This window comes from Coloeus monedula (assembly GCF_965178545.1).
Source record: "Coloeus monedula genome assembly, chromosome: 8".
In the NCBI taxonomy this organism is placed as follows: Eukaryota; Metazoa; Chordata; class Aves; order Passeriformes; family Corvidae; genus Coloeus; species Coloeus monedula.
Window position 1 is genome coordinate 24,483,695 of NC_138788.1, and position 25,656 is coordinate 24,509,350.

The 25,656-nt window shown below is 53.5% G+C and overlaps 2 protein-coding genes across 2 annotated transcripts; one reads left to right on the plus strand and one right to left on the minus strand.

Moving 5' to 3' along the window:
• GOT1 (glutamic-oxaloacetic transaminase 1) lies at positions 1 to 4,261 on the plus strand. Its single transcript, XM_082285778.1, has 9 exons — positions 1 to 214; positions 536 to 717; positions 1,271 to 1,394; positions 1,579 to 1,691; positions 1,897 to 2,001; positions 2,556 to 2,706; positions 2,842 to 3,007; positions 3,136 to 3,278; positions 3,560 to 4,261. Exons 1-9 carry the CDS (start codon positions 100 to 102, stop codon positions 3,697 to 3,699), a joined length of 1,239 nt encoding a protein of 412 aa, XP_082141904.1. The 5' UTR covers positions 1 to 99; the 3' UTR covers positions 3,700 to 4,261.
• Positions 4,262 to 5,985: 1,724 nt separating this feature from the next.
• Positions 5,986 to 25,656, minus strand: CNNM1 (cyclin and CBS domain divalent metal cation transport mediator 1). The gene is made up of 13 exons (XM_082286413.1): positions 24,128 to 25,656; positions 14,312 to 14,455; positions 13,604 to 13,744; positions 13,169 to 13,338; positions 12,881 to 12,980; positions 12,656 to 12,703; positions 9,636 to 9,698; positions 8,512 to 8,669; positions 8,113 to 8,290; positions 7,660 to 7,773; positions 7,452 to 7,568; positions 7,069 to 7,196; positions 5,986 to 6,699 (listed from the first exon to the last, which is right to left on the minus strand). The coding sequence occupies exons 1-12, from the start codon at positions 25,632 to 25,634 to the stop codon at positions 7,117 to 7,119; spliced, it is 2,820 nt and encodes a 939-aa protein (XP_082142539.1). The 5' UTR covers positions 25,635 to 25,656; the 3' UTR covers positions 5,986 to 6,699; positions 7,069 to 7,116.

The following is a 25,656-nucleotide window of genomic DNA, read 5'->3' on the forward strand; positions in this document are numbered from 1 at the left end:
GGCGGCCCCGCCCCGCCGGTGAAGGTGAGCGTCTCCTCCAGGCGCCGCGCGCCGCTCGTGCCGAACCGGAGCGGACCGGACCGCAGTGGCTGCGCCGCCATGGCCGCCTCCATCTTCGCCGCCGTCCCCCGCGCCCCGCCTGTCGCCGTCTTCAAGCTCACGGCGGATTTCCGGGAGGACGGGGACTCGCGGAAGGTCAACCTCGGCGTGGGCGGTGAGTCCGTGGCTTTGCCCTGCTCGGCGGGGCCATTCCCCGCGAGGCGGGCCGGTCGGTGCCCCTGCGGCGCCTTCCGCACCTGCTGCAGCGGCCGGGCGGCCGCGGTGGACCCCGAGCCCCAGAGGTCACCGGGCCGCAGCAGGCGCCCGGTCGGGCGCGAGGGGGTGGGCGGGCAGCGAGGTTCAGCGGGCGTCAAGGTCGTGGGGCAGCCCGGCGCCGTCCGGGCCGCCGTCCTCGGTGTCCCGGGCAGGTCCCTCGGGGAGCCGGGCGGCGCAGCGTCCCCCCGGTGCAGTAAGGACGGCTCTCCCTTTCCTGCAGCCTACCGCACGGACGAGGGGCAGCCATGGGTCCTGCCGGTGGTGAAGAAGGTGGAGCAGATGATCGCCAACGACAACAGCCTGAACCACGAGTACCTGCCCATCCTGGGCCTGCCCGAGTTCCGGGCCAACGCCTCCCGGATCGCCCTGGGTGATGACAGCCCTGCCATCAAGGAGAACCGGGTATGTGGTGGACGGGGAGCACTGGGGTTCTTGGGGTGTCTCTACAGCAGAGTGGAAGAGCACAAATGCGTAGAGTACAAAATGTGCATTTTGGCAGGATTTGGGCATTTCTCACACGTGGTCTTTCTCGATTGTAGCTTACTTGATGAACCCATCTCCTTGAAACTGTTTGTGCAAGTAGTTGCAGTTTTGGGCAAAAACCAAATGTGGGCTGTGATTGGAATCTGTGTTTTCCTTAATCTTTTAATAGTTTCCCCACAGGATACCCAAGTCAGATAATATACCACCTTTCCTGAAATAAACTACTAGCTGGGAATCTGTTCTGTGCCAAAATATAACAGGAATGGCTGGAGTCTATTTATAACAGTAGAAGTTGTCAGGATGGGCCTGAGCACTGAAGGAGGTTGAAGACCACTGGAAAGGGATGGCATTCTGACTGGGGTGACTCCAAGGGACACGTTTGGGATCCTGTCTCATCCTTGCAAGCTCATCTGCTTTCTACACATAGCAGTGTTGACCTGGGTGGACAAAGCTGGCAATGTCTCTGTTGCAGGTCGGAAGTGTTCAGTCCCTGGGCGGGACGGGAGCTCTGCGGATCGGCGCAGAGTTCCTGAGGCGCTGGTACAATGGAAACAACAACACGGCCACCCCAGTCTACGTCTCTGCTCCGTCCTGGGGTGAGTGCGGCTCTCAGGGAGCCCTGTGGGTCAGCCGGTGAGGGAGGTACAGCCCTGCTTCTTGCAGAGGCCTGGGCAGTGAGAGAGGGGCCTTCCCATGTGTGTAGTGGGAGATGCTGGGACTGGAGAAGGTAGCTTGCTGGAGATAGGGCCTGCTTTTCTGAAAAGTTATTTCTTTCCTCAGAGAACCATAATTCTGTATTTATGGATGCTGGCTTCAAAGATATTAGAACATACCACTACTGGGATGCTGCCAAGAGGGGTCTGGATCTCCAGGGGCTGCTGAATGACATGGAGGTAAGTAAAAGTGGCATGGGATGGGCTGAGCTTGGTGCTGTACTGTTGGTATCAGCAGCTGGCTGGGCTCTTGTGTGCTGTGCTGGGAAGTGGATCACTGCAAAAGAGGCTGTTGTTGCCCAGAGCAGCACCAGGCCTCTCCCTGTGCTGCAGGTGCCCAGTCTTATCCATGTGTGTATGTGACCAAGACACGTTCTCTCCTCAGCACGCCCCGGAGTTCTCCATTTTCATCCTCCATGCCTGTGCGCACAACCCAACAGGCACAGACCCTACTCCTGAGCAGTGGAAGCAGATTGCTGCTGTCATGAAGGTATGGGCTGCTGCTGGGGCTAAAGCAGTGCTGAGGGGACAAATAGCTCTTGAGCCAGCCAGAGCATTTGCATCTGAAGTGGGCTTTGGGAAGTGGCATGAGATGTGGCAGAAGCTGAAAGAGTCCCACAAGGCAGGTGTTGAAGGGAGAGGTTGACAACAGAATGGTGGTTGCCTGTGCTCAGAGCATGGATGCATTGCAGTTCTTGTGCCTCCAAGTTCTTGTTCTCAAACTCTGCGGAATGGGCTGTAGTGAGGTTTCTCCTGCTGGAAAGATTATCCACAGGCAGGTGCTGAATAGTAGCATGTGAAGTGGTGTACTTCTTGTGTCCTCAAATGCAGTTTTCTCCTGCATTGACTTTTATTGACCACTTTAATCTTTCTATTCTTTTACCCCAGTAGAAAGAAGGTAGTTTTGTTTCGTGTTGCTGGACCACTTTTCCTTTGAATTCACATAGAAATTCAATGGTCATTTTTCCCTCCTACGGGTACTGTGGGGGGTAAAGCAGAGGTTATGGGGAGGGGATTTCCCTCTAACACTGTTCCTCCTTGCAGCGCCGGAGCCTGTTTCCATTCTTCGACTCGGCGTACCAAGGGTTTGCCTCTGGCAGCCTGGACAAGGATGCCTGGGCTGTGCGATACTTTGTCTCCGAGGGCTTTGAGCTCTTCTGTGCACAGTCGTTTTCCAAGAACTTTGGGCTCTACAGTGAGTGTCTGGCAGTAAGCTGGCCCAGTAGCATCATACCCAGACAGATGGGGCTGGCATGCTGAGGGGTGGGGAATGCTCTGCTTTGCCACGCCGTGTGGAACCAATGGCTCACATCTCTTGGCTTGTCCACAGATGAACGAGTGGGGAACCTGACCGTGGTGGGGAAGGATGCGGACAACGTGCAGCGTGTGCTGTCTCAGATGGAGAAGATTGTGCGCACCACTTGGTCCAACCCTCCCTCCCAGGGAGCGCGCATTGTGGCAACTACACTTTCTTCCCCGCAGCTCTTTGAGGAGTGGTACGTGTTGCTAGGGCCGGTGGGAAAAGGGAGGAGAGGGAAGCTGTCTCCCTGAGTGTCAGGCTTGGCCAGATGGCTTCAAACCAGATGGGTGCCCATCCTTATGCTCTGCTTCCTGCCTGCTGCAGGAAGGGCAATGTGAAGACAATGGCAGATCGGGTCTTGCTGATGCGGTCAGAGCTCCGGTCTCGCCTGGAGGCCCTTGGGACCCCAGGCACCTGGAACCACATCACAGAGCAGATCGGCATGTTCAGCTTCACAGGGCTGAACCGTAAGTATCGAGTGGCCTGGTGAAAGGAGGATTGGGTGAGGACAGTTTTGCTGTGGGTGGATTGGGCTGAAGCAGTCCAAGCAGGAATCTCTCAGCCTTACTGGAGTTGTGACATCACTGCATCTGTGGCTGGGGAGGGATGAAGCATCAGACAGTATTTCAGTGGCCAGTGCTTGAACTCTTTTGCTTGTTGTGAAAGATTCAAGCATCCCCGACTGGTTCTTTAGGCTTTTCTGAGCTGTGGGTCACTGCTCTGACTTGATGCCCAATTGTTTCTGCAGCTAAGCAGGTGGAGTACATGGTAAAGGAAAAACACATCTACCTGATGGCTAGTGGGCGCATCAACATGTGTGGTCTAACTACCAAGAACCTGGACTATGTGGCCAAGTCCATCCATGAAGCTGTCACAAAAATCCAATGAAGCACATGAACAACCAAACTTACATGAAGTCACCAAAGCTATAGTGTGTAGTCCATGTCTTTCTCTGCTCATGGCTTGCCTTTTCCCACACCTCTTGGGGTTTAATAAAGATGGGAGCTGTAGCTCAATCAGGGATAATCATCTTCTGACGTTTTTTAAGTGGTCCTTGCAATATGGTAAGCCAGTGTCCCCAGGAGGTGGGGGCAGCATGAGCCCCCTTGGCTCTTGTTTCACAACAGCAGCCTGGTCTTCAGGCCCTTTGAGCTGCATCTTTAGCACGTCCAAATCAACTCCATGTAACTGATCATTTTGATCATGGTGAAGTCTGGTGCCAGTGCAATGCACTGTGGGATAACAGCCCAGTGGTTGGGATCTCACATGGCTTGTGAACTAATGTCACTCAGTAGTATTCTGGAGAGGGGTAAAGCTGTTGCTAGCTTCCTCTCTCTACCTGTCCCACCCCTTCCCAATTTCTGAGCCTTACACGAGCAAATATTTGTAATTGTGATAATTGCTTCTTTATGTTGCTGACATGAAATTAAACCTTAGTCTCTGAATACTACCCCTGCCTTGTGTGATGTTGTGTCTTCAGACTGTATGAACCTCTTCCCAGGCTGAGGTTAAAGCCTCAACATCCTGGTTTGTCCACTTACTCAGTTTGTTTCAAGGCTGTCCCTTTCTCTCTCAGGGTGTGTTGCATCTGTGATGATCTACTACTAAAGGGGGATTCTTATTGGGGGAGTGTTGTTGAGAGGTCCCTGTGACTACATGAAGCCAACCAGTTCCTCCTATATCCATCTTGTGTTCTTCCTGCCCCCCTGTCCTGTGCTGCCCAGCTCATCCTGTCTGTCTGTCTGTCTGTCTCTGCTTGCTTTCTGGATGGTCAAGTGTTTCCAGCTTTTTGGCCATCCCTCCTTGGCCCAGGGCTGCTGGGCTGCCCCTAGGGTGTCAAAAACCAGATCTCTTCTGTTCATCCTTTTCAGCAGGCCCCTGGTGAACCACCATCTACTCCCATTGGCTTCAGGGGGGCCTGCCAGCAGCAGCCTGTGTTTCTGGCACTGAAAAAGAGCTGGGACCATCTGTTTCTGCTCTCTGCAGTCACTGCAGATCTATTTGTGAGTTGACAGAGCAGCCTCCTGACAGGATCTTGTAAAGAAAGGGACAGCTCCTTTCCTTGGGTCGGGTAGCAGTACTCACTGTTACCCTGATGGATTTGCTTGTGCTGCAGCTTAGACAGAAAAGGCAAAAATGGTGCCTTATTGCCTTGTGTTTGCACAGAGTGCATGGGGTCTCTTGTTTGTTCTTTTTGGGTTAGCATTCATGTCACAGAAGAGAGTGAGCCAGAGAGAGCCTTTCCTCCTCTCAGCTGGTGGGGAGCTTTTTCTCCTTTTGGTGTCCATTCACAACAGGGATGATGGGGAAGTGGTTAAAAGGTGGCTTCTAGGGGTGAACTCAGGAGGAGTTAAGGAACCAACTCTGCTTTTGTTATTTATGATATTTGCTTACACTTCTGCCCTTACAGACCTCCTGGTGTGAAGGCTGGCCCACCCCATGTGATCTATGTCGGTGTTTTGCTAGTCTTACCAGCCTTGTTTTTCCTAGCAAATGACCTAAATTTCTCCTTTTCTGTGGTGTAAGCTTATTACCAATTATCCCATTCACCATGGCAACAGAGAACAGATTATTCCTTTCCTCTGTACAACAGCTTTTTATGTATTTGAAAACTTCCTCTCTCCCCTTCACATCCTTCACCAGTTAAGATTAAGTGACTCTATTTCCTTCAGCCTTTGGGGTAGGTTGTTTTCCAGCCTTTGCTTTCCTCTGTCCACTTTTCAATTGCTGTGTGTTTCCTTAGAAGGGCAGTGCCCAGATAGGGCTGCAGTTATTCCAGCTGAAGTTTTATCAGCATGGGTGGACTATGAGATTTCTGTTGTTATCTGTCAGGCTGTACTCCAGCACGTATATTCCACTGCTGTGTTTGCAATGGCCTGATACTAACTCCTGGTTTTCCCCCAGTCCTTGTCAGCACTGCTGTGGCTTATCTCTCTGCTTGCCAAGTGCTCTCCAGCTTCATGGCAGGAAATTGGGCAGCACTTGCTGATCTGTTCTCTTGCTTCCTTCAGTTAGGCCGAGTCCTGTACTCCAGCCACTTCTGGCCATGGGTAGGAGGGCAGCCTGGCCTGGTGGGAGAGGTTAGCATCCTTCCCTACACCCATGGACACAGAGAGGGCATCACTCAGGGAAAAATCACTTTTAATGTTGATATCCCCATTGCATTGAGCCTCTACAAAAACTACTCACTGGTCTGTACCACGCCGAAGTCTTGGTGCGAGCCTTCCTCGCACCAGCAGGCGTGTGTGGGGAGCAAGATGGTCCAATGCAGCATGGAGAGGCCCCTCCCCAGGGAGGGGGCTGCACTCGGGGGTGAGCGGGGCTCCTTGCCCTGTGCCTAGCAGGGCTTCGGGAGTGCTGGGCTGTGCCGATGGTCAGCGTGAGCGAGGCACTGCAAGCGGGCGTGTCGCCAGGCACGGCACAAACGTGCGCTGGGGCCTGAGCTGCGTGGGGCACCCCCCAAATAGCACATTCTCCTCGTGGTGGAGACCACATCTGCAGCACCCAGCACTGCTGGGCTCTGGGCCTCGCTGGGATGGGGATGGTAAATGGTGTTAAAGGGCAGTTCTGGGTTGGGCTGCCCCTCCCTGCACTGCCTGCAGGGATGCCGTGACAGACACTTTTTCACCTTTCCTTTTTCCACCTCTTCCTTGATACCAGATGCCATCAGGGAGCAGCTGGGCAAGGGCTCTCGGACTCCAGCTAGCTGGTCCAGGCTGCCTGGGTGGTTCAGCCCTGCCAGGGGTACATCCTTTCTCGCCTGGAGATGGGGCTCTGCACAAGTCCTGCAGGGAGGGGCGGCACGAGCGGGTGGACAGGCAGCGAGCGAGTGCAGACCTCCTGCTGCTGGACATGAGCCTCAAGGCAGGAGACCCCCATGCTGCAGACCTGGAAGACACAAGCACAGCCTGGTGCAGGTGGCCAGAACTTGTCCTCCCTGACCTGCTGCTGCTCAAGCCTGCAGCACCTTTCCTAGCCACTCTCAGGGGTATACTGGTGCAGACACAGGTTTCTAGTGAAAACATGAGCCAAGGTCTCACTCCAATCTCTGACATCCAGTCTGCTGTTAAGAGCAGACCCTGCTCCATATCCCTGGACCCTGCTCCAGCCCCCAGCAACACATACACCTGCACGGGCTCCAAACCACACCATTTGGCTTTGCTGCCTGCAACTTGATTTTACACTATTTAAAATGATAAAATGAGTGACCTCCCACTTGCTGGGGAAGGAGTGTTACACCAAGAGGCAGGTTCCTACCTCCAGTCTGCATGGGCCTCCAGCACTGTGCTCTGGCCACGCTGTTGCTCAGGTGATTAATGGGGCGAGATTGGAGCTTTCCTCTGGTGACTTCTCACCTTCTGATGATGTCCGCCGCTTGCGCCCACCTGCAGCAGCAAGGGCACTCAGGGCAGGGGTGCATAGGCTTGGGCCAGGACCTAGTGGCTGGCTCTGCCTGAGCTAGCCGTAGGTGCAGTTTTGCCTGCTGCTGAGGTACTGACAGGGAAATAGGTTGCCCCCTGTTCCATGCCAGCCCCATGCAGGGTGTCCCCAGGACAGAGCTGGGGAGCAGCTGACACAGGCAGTGGGGTGCCAAGGCAGAGCTCTCCCCTGGGTGTGCCTTCCCCGGGTCAGTCACTCACTGAGGGATCTCAGCAGCCTCTTGCCCAGTGCCTCCTCAGAGCTGCTCGGTGATGAGTTGGTCCTGGCCTCTCTACCCGGGGACTCTGCTTCCAGGACGGTCCCGCAGCACTCACTGTCTGCAAAAGCCCAGCGTGGCTGCAGCGCCTCAGGGCACCATGGCCTCGCCACCCCCGGGGTCAGGCGTGTGTGCCCCCCGGCCAGACTCACTCTGCCGCTTGCTGTTCTCCTCGTTGTCAGCCAGCTCCTCCTGGATGAAGGGGATGCCCTCCATGCGCAGGAACACTGACTCGCTGGGACTGCGCAGCCCCTCGGGGCGGCTGCCTGCAGGGACACAGGGCAGGCGTGACAGCAGGGCAGGGAGGTGCCGTGCCCTGGGGCAGGATGTGGCAGGATGCCAGCCATGGCAGCAGGTCTCGCTGCCAGGAACCCCGGGAGACACGAGCGCATGGCAACGAGGAATTACGTTTCTGCACGCTGGCAGCTGTGTGCAAGTGCAGGCATCCACAGGTGTGTGTGTGCAAATGCCCACGAACCCCACTCCATGTGCAACTGCATCCCAGAGCTGGTGTGTGCATCGTGCCGGAGGGTCCCAGCACAGACCCCCCAGGGGACATGCAGTGTTGGCCTGTGGCAGGGAAAGAATGCTGCTGCGTGACTCACACATGATGCTGTTCCTCTCATTCAGGAGGGTGGCGGGGTCCTCCTTAGGTGTCTGTGGGGTTCCCCGCGCAGTCGAGGCCTTGGTTGAATCCCTGTCGAAGGCCTCCATGTCAGGGGACTGGGGTGAGCTGTCCATGCGGCTGGCCACCAGTGCGTTGTGGTACTGCTGCCGGGTCACCTGGGCACACAGACATGTGCACCCAGCTCAGTGGGCACCAAGCCCCACCGGGACCTCTCGGAGACTTGGTGGCTCCAACCAAACCTCCAGACAGCAGGAGTAAGTGCAGGACTCCCCAGCACCCACTGGGCACCCACCAGCCTCCTGGGGCACAGTAGGGCAAGAGGGCACCCGGACAGGGGTGGCCAGGGTGGGACAGTCCCTGCCAGCCCTGCCCATACCTTGACAAACTGCACGTCACAGAGGATGTGCACGGAGTAGTCGGGCGTGTAGATGTTGTTGCTGCTGCTGTGGAGCTGCGTGCTGCTGCCTCCATAGTCCTCCCGGTTGGGGGACTCGGAGCGGTTGAGGCCACTGCAGCGCGACGGTGACCTGTTCACTGCAGGAGGGGACAGCAGAGAGGCAAACACTCACTCTTGCTCGAGGTGTTGCTTGTGTTTCCAGTGCCAGTGTAGGGCCAAGGTGGACCAGTCACCTCCAGCGGCATTCCCCAGGACACGGGGCTGGCAGGGGCCCTGAGGGGGACCTGCAGCTGGTCCTCCTCAGTGCACGCTGCTGTGGAGACTGTGTCATGTCAGCCCCACACAAACCGAAGGGACCAGGCAGGACTCTGACGTGGTGCCAGCAGCAGGGGTTAGGGCTGCTGCCTGCCTGTCACTGACAGCTCTCCTGTTAATGCTGGCCTTTGCACTGCATTTGGCACAGCTCTCCTGGTTGCAGCCGGCAGCCTGTGAGTATTTGTGCAATGTGTCTCAAGGGCATGCTCCTGTTCACCCCGACTATGACAGATCAGGAGAGGCTGCCATGGCAAGCTGGCCTGTCACTCACGTTGACTGATGGCCTCTGACACACAGCATGATGGATTTTGTCTAGTCAGTGATTTATTAGGGAACAAAGGCAGCTTGTTCCTTGCACGGGTGACATCTGCTGACTTTGCTCTGCTGCTAAAATGCCCTTTTATTACCCAGATCACAAGAAAGCAAAGGGGGCAGGGCACCAGGCATGCAGTGCTGCAGGTCACTGTCACCAAAAGCAGCAAGTCAAAACCCCCAAGTGCTAAGTGCAGGAAATTACAGGAAGTGCACACCAAAGCAAGCCCAAGCTGTCCATGGCTCCCCCTTGTTCCCATCCCATTCTTCCTGGGATTTGCATCATACTGGGGAGGCTGTGGCAGGACTGCTGTCCCCAGTCTGCCACCAATGCTCCAACCAGTGAGGGGCTGCCCAGGGGTGCCGTGGGGTACTGCCCAGCATGCAGGGTTGAGGGGGCTTGAGGCAATGGAGACAGGGTGCTGGAAAGAGCCTGCCACATGCAGAGGTCCCTGGCCAAAGCCACACCCTGTTACCTGGAGAGCCAGCCAGGGAGTCCCCTCTGCTGAAGGCGAAAGTACGGGACACTGAGACAGGCACTGCAGAGAGAGGGAGGGAGAAGGAGGGAGGGGACCCGGGGGAAAGGCGAGGGATGGAGGTGAGGGTGGGATACAGACCAAAAGGAAGAATGAGAAAAAGAATCATGTGCCAGCAGTCCTGGGCTGAGCTCCCATTGCTGTCTCCAGCATCCCTTCCCACCCCTTTAACGCCCTCCTGCTTCTGCCCTGGGGAGGTGCTCACCAGTCCTGGGCCACCAGCAGGAACACAGACTTGAAAGCTGTAAATCAGCAGGTTGATCTGTGATGAGGTAAGGGGAGGTGAGGCTGGCAGGGAGGACCTCCTCCTGCCAGGCCTGTCTGCAGAGCCACACAACTTCCTAGGGCCCTGGAATGGGTAGAAAGCATCTTTTCCCCCATGGGTTAAGTGCTGGCAGTTTGCTCTAGCTCTTTACCAGCCATTGCCAGAAGAGGGGACTTGGTGGTCAGCTAATGCCACCTGGGAAATGGGTGGAAGCTAAATCACTGCACTTGGCATCTGGGATGCTTCTGTGTGTGCAGGCACATAGCAAAGAAGGAATGTGCTCTGCAAAAGCCACTGCCCCAGCCCTACAGCTGCAGGCAGGGGCTGGCAGAAGCTCTTCAAGGTGATGCAAAGCAAAAGGATTCATGTCAGGCTGCCTGCAGTTCCTTGCAAGGTCCTAGGTCTCAACAGCCTTAGGGTGATGCTGAGAAGAGCTATGCACTGGAGGCTGATCCCTGCAGGAAGCGCAAGAAGCCAGGACTCTGCATCTGGGGCTGCCTGACCCATCGCCACAGAGAAGGTAAATCATAGACACTCACTTTCCGTGTTTTATTGCCATGGGTTACAGCAGCAGTGACAATTTCTAGGGCAGGCCATTCCCCCTCCAGGTGATTGCTGCCCTCCACAGCATTCCTGGGCCATGCCACAGGGGATGGGGGAGCACGGAGAGACCAACACACAAGGGTGAGTAATGTACTCCTTAACACTTCCCAGTCTCTGCTTTCACCACTGCCATTGCCCACCTCGACAGTTCTGGGAGATGCAAGCCTGCTGGCTGCCAACCCCCTCCTCCAGCCATTGCCATGATTCCCCCAGCTGCCAGCCCTCCTACCCAAGGTGTCCTGCCCTACCTCCAGCCACTCTGTCCTCAGCACAGCTGCAACACTCTAGGAACTATCTGCTGCCTATGTGATTAACATTTTAAAATTGATTCAAATGTAAAACCCCCAGGAAATTTGCCCTGCAGTCCCCTTTTCTAATCTCCCTGCTGCTCCCCCAGGAATTCCTGTTCCATGTCCTCCCCTGAATCAAAACCTTCTGCAAATAAAAAAGACACCAGCATGAAGCACTGCCCAGAATGACCTTGTCCAGAAGGGAGCAAAGGACAATTTGGTAACCACTAGCATTGACTCCGCACTCCCACTGCCTGACCCTCCCACAGCATTTGTCACCGCACAGCACCAATGCCAAGAATCAGCTGGTGATAAAACAGTTGCATAACAACAGTTAATTAATAACAAACTGTTAAATGTTCTAGGTTAATGTCTGAATTCTCAGCTGTGATACTCTACTCACACTCATTTCTTCTGGGCTTTCCTTCAAGGAGGAAAGAGGACACCAGCCTGACAAGGGAGATGCCCTGTCACCTCTGCCTCCTAGCCTGCTCCCTTGCTGGCCAGGGCTGGGACACCGCACGTGTCCCACTGCAGGCAGGAATGGCTGCGTGGCAGAAAACACCTCATGACAGCGTCATGCGTGAGCACTGGGAGCGAAGGAGCCCTGAGCAGCAGTGTCCCGGCAGGAGGCACTGCAGACACGCATGGCTGTTCTGACACAGCTCCCACCGTGGCTTCTGCCCTGCCTGGCCCAAGGACCGTGGGCAGCACTCACTGCCTGAGCCCGGCGGGGCCCTGAGGACTGTCACCTAGGATACAGGACATTGGGCCACCCAGCAACACCTGGCAGAAACGGGCCACGTCACTGATTTCCTCTGTCCAAACCGAGTGCACTGTGGACACACGGAGGAGCAGGAATGCGCACTGAGGGGTTAATCCATCAGTCCATGAGCCAGCCTTTGGCACAGAGGCAGAGCAAGCAGCAGATGAATCCTAGAGCTGCAGAAAGACTGGGACCCACCGGGGTGAGTCACCTGCCCTAAGAGACTCTCCCTGTTCTCTTGATGACATTCCTCTTTACACCTCCCTGAAGATAGAATTTAGTAGGTCCCTGTTTTGATTAGGCAGGTAGAGCATCTCAGCTTACCATCAGCACTGCAGATCTGACTGCAGCATCTGGGGTTTGGATGAGGGATGTGACAGACTGGGATTGGGCAGCACCTCCACCTGCTCCTGAGCCACCAGGGACTAAACATCGGCAGGGGTTATAGCAAAGAAGGGGGTACCTGCCAGTCTCCCCTAATCAGAGCTCCCTCTTAACTCCTGCAAGCAGGGGATCTGCTTCTTAACCCATCAGGTCTGCAGGCAGGGAATACATTGGCACTGGAGAATCTACTCAGCTAATTTCCACCCCTAGGTGCAAACAGCTCACAGGTAAATCAGCCCATCTCTGCAATTCCCGAGCAGCCCAATGCAGGGCTCGTGTTCAGGTTGTGCCCTGAGCCTCAGGAAGGCAAATGGGTCTAGAGGTGTTATGCTGAGACCTAGAATGAACATAACACCCACCTGTGGGCACTGCCCCCTGCAGTGCCAGCCGTGCTGGGACCTACTGGCAGAGACCTGGAACATGGTGGAAACTTCAAAAGGATATCAAAGGGACCTCCAAGGGACTTCCAAGTCACTCTGTAGGGCCTTTGCTGCATCAGCCCCTCAACATGCTGTTTCTCTGTCTACCTCTTTAAAGGGTGACCTCAGCACAGAGTCTGAGCAGTTTTGCATGGGGAGAAAAGCCATCACTCCTCCAGCCAGCTGGTGCTGCAGAGAGGTTTTAGGGCCTCAGCCTGTCCCAAAATACTTACATAGGAAGGAGGATCCTGCCAGGCTTCCCATTTTTCGCACATCGTTTTCTGAAACAACAGTTGGAGGTGTGGGAATAGCAGAGGAAGGGCTCTGGCTTGCCCCATGCCCTGAAGCAGGGCCACCCCATCCTATGGCCAGCCCCTCCTCCTGGCACCAGCTGGCTTAGCCTCCACGGATGCTGCTGAAGAAAAGGCAGGGCCAGAGGGAGCCCATAGAAGCCTCACCTGAGGAGACAACAGCCATGATGGCAGGGACACCATAGTAGGTGAATGCCCCATTCTCAAACCGCAGTCCTTCCTTGCCGACCTCCACCTGCACTTTCCCCTGGAAGGAGGAGGAAAACCCTCTCAGACAGGCACCCCAAGCTCCTGACCCACCCAGGGCTGCAGGGTCCTCTGCCATCCCATACAAGAGGATGGGCATCTTTGCTGACAGAAGCAGCCCAGAACAAAGTGGCAAGCAGAAAACAGGGCCACCCCCTGCCACCCTCTGCTTGCTGCTGCCCCAGGCACCTGCAGGATGAGGACGAAGTAGTCGACGGGGCGGTTGCGCTGGTAGAGGTAATGCTCCGCTGCCTTCTTGTTCTTTCGGTCATACTTAAGCTCCTGGATGACATTGGGGTGTTTCAAGAGCCGCAGCAGGATCTTCTCAGAGAGGTAGGGGGACTTGAAAGGCTCCACTTCTAGAGGGGAGGCAATACACAGATGCCATGCTCAGCAGGTCCGGGGCTGCCAGGAACCTCTCATCCTCTGAGCTGCACGGCCCCACACCTGCAGCCTAAGCACCCGCTGCCCAGAGGGGAGCTGAATGCACACCCACACTGGTAGGGCAGTGGGATGTCCAGGTTGTAGGTGGAAGTTGCTCAGTGGAAGGGAGCCTGAGCCAGGAATGGCTTAGGGATGCCCTGGGGGGCTGGTGCTGCAGGGATTGCACAAGGGCAGGTGTACCTGTTGCCATGAACCGATGGGTAGCCAGGAGGAGCTGCGGAGAGATCTTCACCTTCATCTCACTCTCTGAGAGCCTGAAGATGGAGAAATCCTGGGGCTTGCGTCCCCGGTGGGGAACCCGCTCCTTCTTCCGATTGTCAGCTGCAGGCAGAGCAGAGCGGTCACTCGCCTGCAGCAGCCATAAAGCTGCTGCAGCTGCAGGGCCCCATGGCACATGCACACGTAGGGACAGGCATGTCTTGCTGCACCCTATGGCAGGGGTGCTGTGGAGGAGCAGATGGAGCAGTGGGGCACATAAACCATGCTGTGCATCCACCTTGGGAGCAGCTCCCTGGGCAGGGAGCAGGATCGTGAAACACACTTATTCCTCAGGAACAAGTCCTGGGTTGTCCTGGCTGCATCCATCACCCAGGGTTGCAAATGAGCTTGGGAACCACCCCAAGACATTTCATGCCCAACACAGATGTTCCTAGGTCAGGCCCTGCCCAGGCACCAGCTGCTTCTCTACTTCTCTATCTTGAGCATTCAAGACTCCCTGACACCTGACCAGCATCTCCCCACCATTCTTGTCTTTCCCATCATGACAGCAAATTACTCTGGGGAAGGACCACAATTTACTCTGGCCTGTTTCCTACCCACATGTCTGTCTGTCTGTGCAGGCTCCCACCCTGGCTCCTGCAACTGCAGTAGCTGCTCTGGGACACTAACTGTACAGATCCGTCTCATCCAGGATCTCGGACTTGATGATCTCCTCAATGACATCTTCCAGGGTGACAATGCCCATCACCTCGTAGAATGGGTCTCCTTCCCCTTCATTGTTCACCCGCTGCACGATGGCCAGGTGGGACTTTCCTGCAGGGGAAAAGCAGAGTGGCAGTGAGACACCGATCCCGGTGATCCTGAGAGGGGTCCCCAGTGTGGTGGGCAGGGTTTGGTGTGAGGCAGACACTGTCATCCAAAGCCACCCCAAGTGTGCTAACCCAAGGGGAAGGGCTGGACACACAGCCCAGCCTAACAGGGCAGCTGCTGTCCAGAGGGATTTGTAGATGTAGGCTCTTTTTTGGGGCCACCTTCTTTCTTTACCCAGGCTGTGAGTCGCTCTGTTCAGCTCTTTGACAGCCTCCTGTGCAGGAATGAAGTGTACATTATACCAGCTCCTCCTTACCCTCAGCTTCATTGACAAGAGACAACTCTTAACAGAGCAATAAGACAATGTTCTCCAACACAGAAATGTGCATGTGTCCTTGGCTCTACTGATTTCCCTTACCCCCCTGGTGTTTTCTTATTCTGTGGCTAATTATCTCTCCTATTAAATTGCCATGAACAGCTCCCCCTCATCTTTCTATCCATCACTGTCTAGACCAATCCTAAGATTTTTCTTAAAATATGGGCAAAGCCTCCATCTTCTTGAAACAGCAGCTGGTTTTTATGCAGAAACATGTATGTTTGTTTGCAGCTTTCAGTCCAGGTCCTGCAGAACTCTTGGGTGAACCATCTGGATGCAGACACTGAACACTTTTCAAGCCATCAGCTTGCACCTGAAATTCTTCTCCAAGCCCTGCCCTTGACAGCATCTTCTCTATGTTACCTTAAACAAGCAGAGTGGGACCAGGACCTTCATCTACAATGACAGTGACTCCTGCTTGGAAGTTCCAGTGTTCTTGGATCACAGTTTCAGCTTCCCTCACTTGTCCCTTGTAAGCTGGCAGCTCTGCTGACACATTCTCAAGTTTCTTGGTTTTGGCATACTTGAAACATTTCTATTTGTTTTTGCATGTCCAGCTCTCTGTAAGCTGTTTTGACTTTTTCAGCATCTCCCTTCCTTTTCTGGCTGCTCTGATTTACACTCCTGCTCAGCATCTTGACCAGAACCCAATTTCCAAGCCACAAACAACTTCGGGGTTTCTAGCTCCAATGTATTCTTGGACCTGCCAATGAACAGCACTGGGTTTCTTACTGCCCATGTGGCTCCTACGCTGCTCAGCAGCGCACACAGATTCTGAACCTCTAGTTTTACTTAAAAACACCCTCATTGGTACCACAGCCAAAAACCTCTCCTCCCTCTGTTTGCTCTGCATCCCGGGGATCTCCTGTTGCAATGCCTGCACTAAACCAAAAGTCCTGCAACGACCTCTGGAAAGCTGTAAACACCTTATTTTTGCCATGGGCTCAGAGCTGAGCTCCTTGAGCAGCAATGGTCACCCAAAACGGGGGCAGGTTCCCTCTGCTATGCAGCTGCCTCTGCCTCCACTTCTCCACTAAACCCGTCTCAGCAAGCTCTCCCGCTGCTCCCGACAAGGGACGTGAACAGTATTCATGCACAAAGGTGTGACAGGATGGGCTCCTGCCCGGTGTGCAGCTCCCTCCTTACTCGCAGCGCCTCCCGGCTCGTCCCTGCAGAGGTGCAGGGACGAGCACAGCCCGAGCATCGTGGCAGTCCCACAGACGCCTCTTGCTGGGGATCATGTGACCTTCAAATAACCCTGCCCTGGATCTGAGACGAGCAGACGACATTTCTCAGCTGAAGATCAGCACTATACATTTCTCACAGCAGATCTTGGGCATTTTCCACAGTATAAATTCCCTCCTCCTCATACCAAGCTTTTATTGCAAGATTTCAGAGAGCAGCTCACTGCCTCCCACGGCTACAGATTTAGAAATGAGAACATAACATTGCAGCAAGTAGCACTGAGATGCACTTTAAAAAACCAAATCAATAGCCTTGGGGCACTGAAAATTCAGCACGTCCTTTGGACTGGGCTATTTCACTCCTTTCGTACATAGGTTTGCGCATCTTATCTGTTCAGTGGGTAATAAAGCAACACAGCACTTAAAAAGAAAAAAGAGGAATTGGCTTCAAGACAGCAGCAACAGCTACGTTTCATCTTAGCGAAGTCCAGCTTTTGAAAAGGTCTCCTTTGCCAAACTCTGCTCCCAAACACTGGGGCCATCTGGTCTCCTACAAGTCCTTGGGTGAACGAGGAGAGGGAAAAAATTATTTCTTTTGGCCGAGAGCTTGCTGTTAATGACATTTACATGCAACCCAAAACCACCAAGCCCTTACCAAAAGCTTAGGTGCTACTTAAAGGCAGTCAGAGAGTGATGGAGGCAATTCTTTTTTTGGCCAAACACCTACATCGACACTGCAATTTACACTAGAAATGTGATTCCAGCTCCATGTTCATGTAGTTGCAAATGAGATTATTTAGAAATAACCCAGCACTGTTAGCCTGGAAGGAGAGCCATGGTTTCACTGCACTGGGGGCAGAGTCAGTAGGGCTGTTAGAGCACTCAAGAGTTCTTTATTTTCACAGAAAATAAACACTTGTATTCACACTCCAAACCCCCAGGTTCATGATTCCAGGCTAACACCCACATCAGAAATGGAGCAGGTACCCAACAATGGAAAATTGTTGCAGTTCTGTGTGGTTGCTCCTGCCCATACTGAGAGAGCTGATCCCAGCCCATGCCTGGCCAGCTGGTATCCATGTCACAAAAAGCCCTGAATGCCAGCCAGTCCTGGTCCTTTCAAGCGAGTGCTGCTCTCAGCTGGTCCCCTCTGGGAAAGGGCTGACTTGCTCCGATTTTCCACCTGAGGGACATGAGATCATTTGCAAAGTTGTGCCCCACCCCCCTGACCTGACTGGGTTCTGTAGCTCCTCCCATCAGCTTTTTAAGCGACCCCATGAATTTTGGTGGAGGGTTTGTGGGTGTCCTGGCTGTACGGTCATGGCTTGTTCACTCCTGGGCAATGCTGCCAAGCTCAGCTATATCCCTCTGCCCAGCCCTGGGAGCTGCTACACTTGAACAGGAGGAAAAGCAGTGGCCTTTAGAGCATGTACAAGGGCAGAACCTGGCAATGAGATGGAAGCAATGTCTAAGGGAGGGTGGCACAGGGACAGATCTGGGGATGCCATAGGGGTCACATTTGCCTCTGCAGCCACTATCCAGCAGGTCAACCTCAGTGGGAGCACAATAGAGGGAGATGAATCATTTAAACAAACCCCCAAACTTGATCTAAAACAGCTTTAAGATCTGTAAAACTGATTCCAAAACCCGTCCTATTGTAACCACTGCTTGCTAGCTCAAATGAGATGAATTGTAAGGGTGAGCTGCTTCCCCACTAGCAAGCTGTCACATATGAACTTTACAGGACTATCACTGATGCAGGAAAGCACAGTGAAACACTTGAGAATCAAAGCCTTGGTTTGGCAAATGCAAGAACAAATGGGCAATTAACTTTCCTTGTGCGAGCAGCTCTGCAGGCCTCCGCAGGACTGCTCTCGCACAGGAAGTCTATAGGTGATTAAGTGTCTGCTCAGCATGGGATACAACTGCACTAAATTCTTTATGAGCTACATGAAATCTGCTCTTTTCAAACAACAGCTTCAGTGGAAAGTTAATGCCTCAAAATGCTAAATTACAGAGCTAATATAAACAGCTGAGAGCTTCCAGATGGAGCAAGCATCTGAACAGATATCCAAAGCTTTTATGCCCATTTTTAGGAGCCTTGTTTTTCATAGGCACCTAAATGACCTTGGGCTCATAGATCCACCTCAAATCACCTTCCCCAATGAGAGAACAGGGTCTGAACACATGGAAATGCCTTGGCTTCTGGGAAAGAAAGTGCTGTTGGGTTCAAATTTAGCCCAGACTAATTCTTCATCATTTTTTTTATGTAGGTACCCTGCCACAGGAATGTTAAAGATGCTTTAGCCTTGTCTCTCTTTCCACGGGATGAACATCCTGAGCATGAAATTCATTTTCATGAATTTTATGGTAAGATCTGAAGCTGTTATTATGAGATCAAAGGTACAGGCACAAACCGTGAACCATTTACAGCTACAAAATGGAAGGCAAAAAAAAAAAAAAAAGCAATTTTTAAATAAGGTTGATTTGTGAAACAACCATGATGTAACTGAAATCTATTTTCTACGTGCTTTTCTTCAGAGCTCTCCACAGGGGCTGGCAGCATCTCCGTGCCCTCTTGCTGGCCTGCATCTGGAGAAAGTAGGGACCCTGATCTGAACAACTTGAACTGAAAATGTGTGTGAGTGTGCTTTTGTGTTACCACGACTCTGCAGCCAAGGTGAAACCACACATTGCATCTAGAGGAGATGCACATCTACACCTAAGCAGGGGGGAAATAACCAAGAGGGCTGCAGGGTCACCCAGCTCTACAGGAATAAGAGCTACGTGAAGGAAAAACTGTAAATCCTAACCTAACCCAGACCTTTCTCAGAGACAGAAACTTCACCTGCTTACATCTGTCTGTAGCCTTTCTCATACTCTCCTTTTGTGCTTTTCCTAATCCTAAGGAAGACTGTAAAAAGATGGAATATTTGAAATAGCTGATCTATTTCCATTGACAAAGCAGATCAGGAGAGTAAGGAGATGATTAGAAGGGACATGGAACCTCATCTTCCATCTGTTGTGCAACAGGGTTCTGACCTCCTGGGTACCCATCAGCTCAGTATGAAGGTGCCTTTGACAGCTGCAAAGAAGGAAATGTGTGGCAGGGTGCCCTCTCCCCCGAGGACTTGGCTCCCTTCTTGCTTTGCTGAATGCCTGCCCAGAGCAGGCCTGATCCTGGGATTTTTGGGGTGGGATAGAGTAGCCCAGGGTTTACACAGTAACATTAGTACAGTTTAGCAGGAAAAGCACAGTATGTTTCAGGCAGAATTGCAGCATGAGACGCTGAGACCATTTTTTTGTCTATCAGCAACTCACTTGCTCTCAGCTCGGCAACCACATTCCAGGGGAAGTGTAGGTGGTACTTCCTGGGTAAAACTGGCTCCTTAACCCATACAACTGCCTTGGGAGGTCATTGCTTCAGCTCATCAAGATGCCCAGCAGAGTGACTATAACGCTTGCAGAAATCTCTTGAAGGCTGAGTTAAATTTGAAGCAACACTGTGTGCTTGCAATGCCTGCGGGCTCAGAAAGATGGTACAAAAAGCATCTGAAATGGTATTAACCTCAATTCCTGGCAAATATAAGCACCTTCTCCAATTTGCAGAAGTCTAATAGAGACCGTGGAGCATTTTGAAATGTAAAGACAGACCCTAGGGCAGAGCTGTCCTCTGCAGGACAGGCTGTTTTCCCTGCTAAGCCTGAAAGTTTGAGGTTTGGAGAATTTATTTTTAGTAACTCTTAAAAGATGCCAAGCCACAGAAGTCTAATTTGAGTTGCAGCTCAGCCTGTGCCCTGCTGCAGGAAAATGAACATTAAGAACAAATTTCTACTGCTCCTCTGACAGAGGAAAGTTACGTGCTGAAAGGTGCCACTGCTGTGTAGAGGCTCCTCCAGGAAATCAGTCAACAAAACCCATAAACAACTTGAGAAAGGGACAAGACTGACTTCCCAGCAGCACTACAAAACAAGGAGGTGGACCTCACAGAAGAGGTTCCCATGAGGAGTTATATCACTGGACTGGAGCTGCAACATGCATTGCTTGGTAATCTTCAAGAAAGGAGCAGAAACAGATTGTATCACCCACAACATTTCACACTGAATAAATGCACAAACCTTTCCTCATAGCTCCACACTCCCTAGGTGAAGTTTATCCTGCAGGAAGCTCATCTGCCTCCCTACATTGCTTTAGCTTGCTAAATATGGTGCAGTTACTTTTTGGTGTATTAGGTATTTTCTCCTGGGAGCCCAGAATAAAGCCAGGTACTCCAAGGTGTACCAATACAAATTGCCAAGAAATTGTCTCCCAATTATTTCACTCCTTCAGTATTTTCATCTTCTTTCACCAGACTACAGGTGGGAAAATTACTGTACTGGTATGTATTTTCTCATTTCTAGTGAAGGGAGGACACATTTTGCCATGTTGCTGCACAACAAAGTATGCCTTCTATAAAAGACCCCGTCTAGTTTCCCTGAAAAGATGGCAAATTGGGTGTCCAGCCCTCATTATTTCTGAGTTCTTTTTGCTGAGAAGGTGAACTCAAAACCATATTGCAGCACAAGTATTTGCTTCCTTCAGCTGAACCTGTCTCAGCTGCTCTAATGTTGTTTCTCTAAAAGGTTTTTGCAGCTGCCCTCCTCATTCGGGCTGTGGGTTGAAGTCTAAACTGTTCTCTTGCAGGCCCTTCTGCTGCTGTTTGGAGTCTTCACTGGGTTTTTCCCACTTCCAGTTGGGACCCCCAATTTAACCACCTCTCTGCAGGACCTACTGCTGAAAGACAAATCAAACAATGGCTGTGGCAGCAGGGTTGTGAAAAGGCAGAGGTGAAGAGTTTGACCAGTTCTACTGTGATGGAGCAGGGGCCAGGTTTTGTTAACCAGGGGCTCACAGCTGCTCTTGGGCATTGTAACCACACTGGGCCAGTGGCTCCCTTGGTGCTACTGAGTGTGTGCTACTATTTCATACAATTTAAATGTTCAATTAAATGGAAAGCTGATGCCACAGGTCTGTGGAAGGTAATCCCTTCTACACAAAGTCCTGCTGGGGGAGAGGCAGTTTGTGACATATCTGTGAATTAAAATCAAGGTAAACACTAATGCATTTTACTGGAACTGCACTCAAACAAGGTTAGTGTGAGCATACCTAGAAGCAAATGAAGGAAAGCTTCCCCTCACACCCTGCTATAAAAGACCAAAGAGGAAAAAAAGCTGATTATCTTCATAGCTGGGACAGAACAGCAAGAGAAAAGAAATGCCTCAGGTAAACAAGGACAATAGTATGATAGCAGTGAGTAGGAGGAAACAGAAAATGAAAGTGCTGTCGGAGGTGTGAGCAAGAGTCCCAAAGTGCTGTATTTAATAATCCCTTGACATTTTCAGTAAGAAAGAACAAATGTTTGTGTACTGTGGCAAGGAGCTCTGGCAGTGAAATTCTGTTACTTATACATTACGCAAAAAAATGACATTATGGGTATAGCATATGTGGCAGAACATTAATCATTAGTGAAACAGATCAGAAGCACACATTGTTATCTGGGAAAGAAGGATATAAAATGTTGTAGGTATTTTGTATAAATATTACAATAACAAAAAGAAATAAAGGGTACAGTACAAAAACTGTTTGAGTTAATCATGGGAAAAAGGAAAGAAAAGCTGGCTTTTCTAAAGGCTTGTGAAGGACATAAGGACCTGGAGTGGTTATGAATGGCCATCCTTACCAGAGACTTTAATTTCCTAAAAAGAGGCTGGGCCTTATCAGTGGGAGCATTTGCTGTCCTGCAGGCACCTTGGAGGTGTGAAGTGATGAATGCCTTCATTAAACACTCGCTGAGCCAGCAAGCAATCAGCCTACTTTCTAATTAGTGGAGGTGTCTCAGAAGACCTGGCCATGGAAAGAAACCTCGATTGGATCAAACAAGATACTTCACCGTAATTCAAATGGACACAGAAAAGGAGACAGTGATAAAGATTCTTAATTACAAACGGGAAATCTTTATTTTAGAAATTAAATAGTCAAGTGAACAGGGCTGACGCAACAGTGGATGGGGCTGAAGGCAGCTGGGAGCTAACATCTGTCGCAGTGTGGGAGCCAGCACAAGAACCTGTATTTGGAACTGGGAAAAGAGAGTTTAGGAGGGCTCAGGGCTGGGCTGAGGGGTGACTATTTGCAAACTCAGGGGTGACCACGTGCCTACAAATAGGGGAAAGATGAATCAGAAGAAAACATCAACCCTTGGGAAGAACATTTGGGGGAAGAGCTGGAGTTGCTAAACACCATGCTGAGTTAGATACTAAGACCAAAAGCAAGGCTTTTCAGCCTTGTAGTTCAGAAAAGACAAGGAGAAGTGAGGTGGGAACAGAAAAAGGGTTTAGGGAGAGCTCTAAATAGGGACTGTAGCAAAACACCCCAGAAGGCCACAGTGGCAGACAGATATAAAGGAGGAAGAACCTGAAGTGATATGCCAAGAGTTTAATGGAGCAAAGTTAAAGAAGGATGGATAATTTTCATCTCAGATGAAGACCAGCATATGAAAGTGCAGGGCAGGCAGCAAGGCTTGTTACCATACCCGTGAGCTCAGGGAGCAGCACACACAGAACAACTCTGTTTAAGGAGGGCAGAGAGGACAGCAAGCAAAGGGCAGGGAACTAAGCAACCACAAGTCCATTTTTATAGGTTCTATTCATCCATAGGGTACCAGGCTGTAGAACAAATTTGGAAGGGGAAGTGTATCAAAGTAAATCAGATAAATTGCAGGGGAGCCTGACCAAGGGAGAGAATGCCAAAATCATCTGACATCTCTAGGCAAGAGAGAGGTAGAAGAGACCTCAGGTGAACTTCAGTGCTGTTGCGGGAAAACACAGTTAGGAAGGAGGTGCAAAGCACGCAAGGAATTAGGAAGACGAGAGACAACTGGCATGGGGGGAAGGGGGCAAGCATGGACTACTGCAGCTCACCAAGGTTGAACCCAGAGAACAATCTCAATGCTTTTGCTAACGGTCTTGTATAAAACCCGGGAATTTTCTGATTTTCACCATTGGGAGTCTCTAGTCCTGCTGAGGGGCAGAGAGGGCAGGTGGTGCCACACAGAACTCCTCTGCCTGAGATCCTGAGTGGTAGTGGGGACACAGCTGAACATCTCTGGAGAAGATGCTGACCTGCATGGATCTGATGAGCACATTCCTGGTGCACTGAGAAATGTCCTATCTTCTCCTCCTCCCACCTCTAAAAACGAGCATGGAGATGACTCACAGAGAGGCTTTCTCTGTTACTAGAGTGGACCAGGTTGGCCTTTCCCACATGATCAGCTCTGCCTGCGGCAGAGCGGCGCCAGGCAGCCCAGGAGCCAAGCGCTGCCCTCCCGCATTACATAATGCAGTGTGTCACTGCTGCAGCCATTTCTTAGACTCACTCACCACAGTATGAAGTAGTGAGTAACACGCGGCAAAACACAATTCCCAGTGGGAGGGAAAAACACATGCTGTGCGTATTCTCAAGGTATGGTTAATGAAATACAGCTCTCAGCATCTCTGGGGCTGCTGGCAGCTGCTGCATTATGAATGCTGTCACAGCTGCAAAAAAAGTACCGCTCTTTCTAAGGGCTTAATCTTTTCTTCTTCCTTTAAACCACTTGCATAGAAACACTTTACAGACCTCCTTCTGACTGCTAAGCTGAAAATGTGAAAGCTGAGTAATGAGATGCGATTTCCTGTCATAAACTCCTTTGCACAGAACAGAGCAGCAAACGCTGTCTGGGCAACACTGCAAGGCAGGTACCATGCCCATGCTGCCAGGCCACTGCAGACACATCAGCCCCTGGGGGACAGCCTCACCTGCCAAGCCAGCAACCTGTGAGGCCAAAGGCTCTTACAGTCTTCATAACATCACAGGTACATCAAGGGCACTGCTGGCCCTCAATTCACCCGGGGGTGTTCCACCAGGTGACACCAGGGTCATCGACACACCAGCACATGCAGGGACCAATTCCCCCCAGCATCCCTGGTACCTGCCACATCCTGCCGGGAGGCCATGCGGGGCTGCTGACCTGGAAATCATTGGGGGTGCAGAGGGGTGCAGGGGAAGCCCGCGGGGGGTGGCGCGGCCCGGCGGCCTCACCCTTCTTGAACTCCTCAAGCAGCGTGTCGAGGCGCGTGTCGTTGAAGACGCAGTGGAGCGGGCGACGGTAGAAGCGGGTGACAGTCTGCAGGGGAGTGCAGTCATCAGGGTCGACAAAGGCCAGGTCTTTGACAAAGAGTAGGTCGACAATGTTGTCGCGCCGGTCACCCTCATAGACTGGGATGCGGGTGTAGCCAGAGCGGAGGATCTCAGAGACGGTGGCGAAGTCCAGTACGGCATCGGCCCGGAGCATGAAGCAGTCGGCCAGCGGTGTCAGCACATCCTCCACCACCTTGGTGCGTAGCTCCAGCGCGCCCTGCACCATGGCCAACTCCTCCCGCACCAGGTCGCCGTGGGGGCCAGCGGCGCGCAGCGTCTCCAGCAGCCGCTCCCGCGTAGAGAAGACACTGAGCTCCTGCCGCAGCGCCCAGTCCAGCAACCGGCTGAGCGGGTAGCAGACGGGGAAGGCGGCCAGCATCAGCAGCCGGGTGAGACAGAGCGTGCGGGAGGCGATGGCCAGCCCGTGCCGCGAGCACACCGAGTAGGGCAGCACCTCGCCGCCCAGGAAGACGGCGGCGGTGCATAGCAGTACCGGCAGCCAGGGCGCTCCCCGTGGCCCGCCGCCGGCCGCCGCCGGCCCGCCGCCGGGCAGCGAGGCGCAGAGCCAGCCGGCCAGCGCCGCGTTGGCCCCCGCCTGCCCCAGCAGCAGCGTGCAGAGCAGGTAGGTGCCGCCGCCGCCGCGCACCGCCTGCACCCGCCGCGCCTGCTCCCGCTCGGCGGCCGAGCCGCTGTTGCGCAGGACGCGGAGCTCCAGCGGGTCCAGCGAGAGCAGCGAGAGGCGCAGCCCGCTGAACAGCGCCGACAGCCCCAGCAGCAGCAGGGCGCCCAGCGCCCGCAGCCAGCCCGCCTCGGGCAGGGGCAGCAGCCAAGTGCCCAGCGGCGGGGCGGCCGGCCGCACCCGCAGCAAGAAGCCGCCCGCCGCACCGTGGTGCGCCCAGGCCCGCCCGTCCCAGGCGCACAGCGAGAAGAGCCGCCCGCCCGGCGCCGCCGCCGCCTCGCCCTTGCGCGGCTCCCGCACCCGCACCTCGGCCAGCGCCGAGCCCGCCGCGCCGCCCGAGCGCAGCGGCCCCACCACCTCCACGTCCGAGGCCCAGGCGCTGCGCTCCCGGCACCGCTCCGCCGGGCCCCGCGTCGCCGTGCTCCCTGCCGCCGCCTCTTCGATGAAGACCAGCCGCGGCTCCCGCTCCCCTGCCGGCCCGCGGCTGCCGTTGCCCTCGGGCGGCGGCTGGAAGTAGAGGCGCAGGAGGAAGCGGCTGCCCTCCGCCGCCTGCACCGCGCCGCCCTCCAGAGACACCCGGCCCGGCGTCGTGTCCTCGGGCCGCAGCCCCAGCAGCCAGGCGGCCCCGGCCGGCGGCCGCGGCGACAGCGAGAAGAAGAGCAGCAGCACGGCGCTCCGGCTCCGGCCCCAGCCGCCGCCGCCGCGCCCCGGGCCCGCCGCCGCCGCCATGCCGCTGTGCCGACACCGCAGC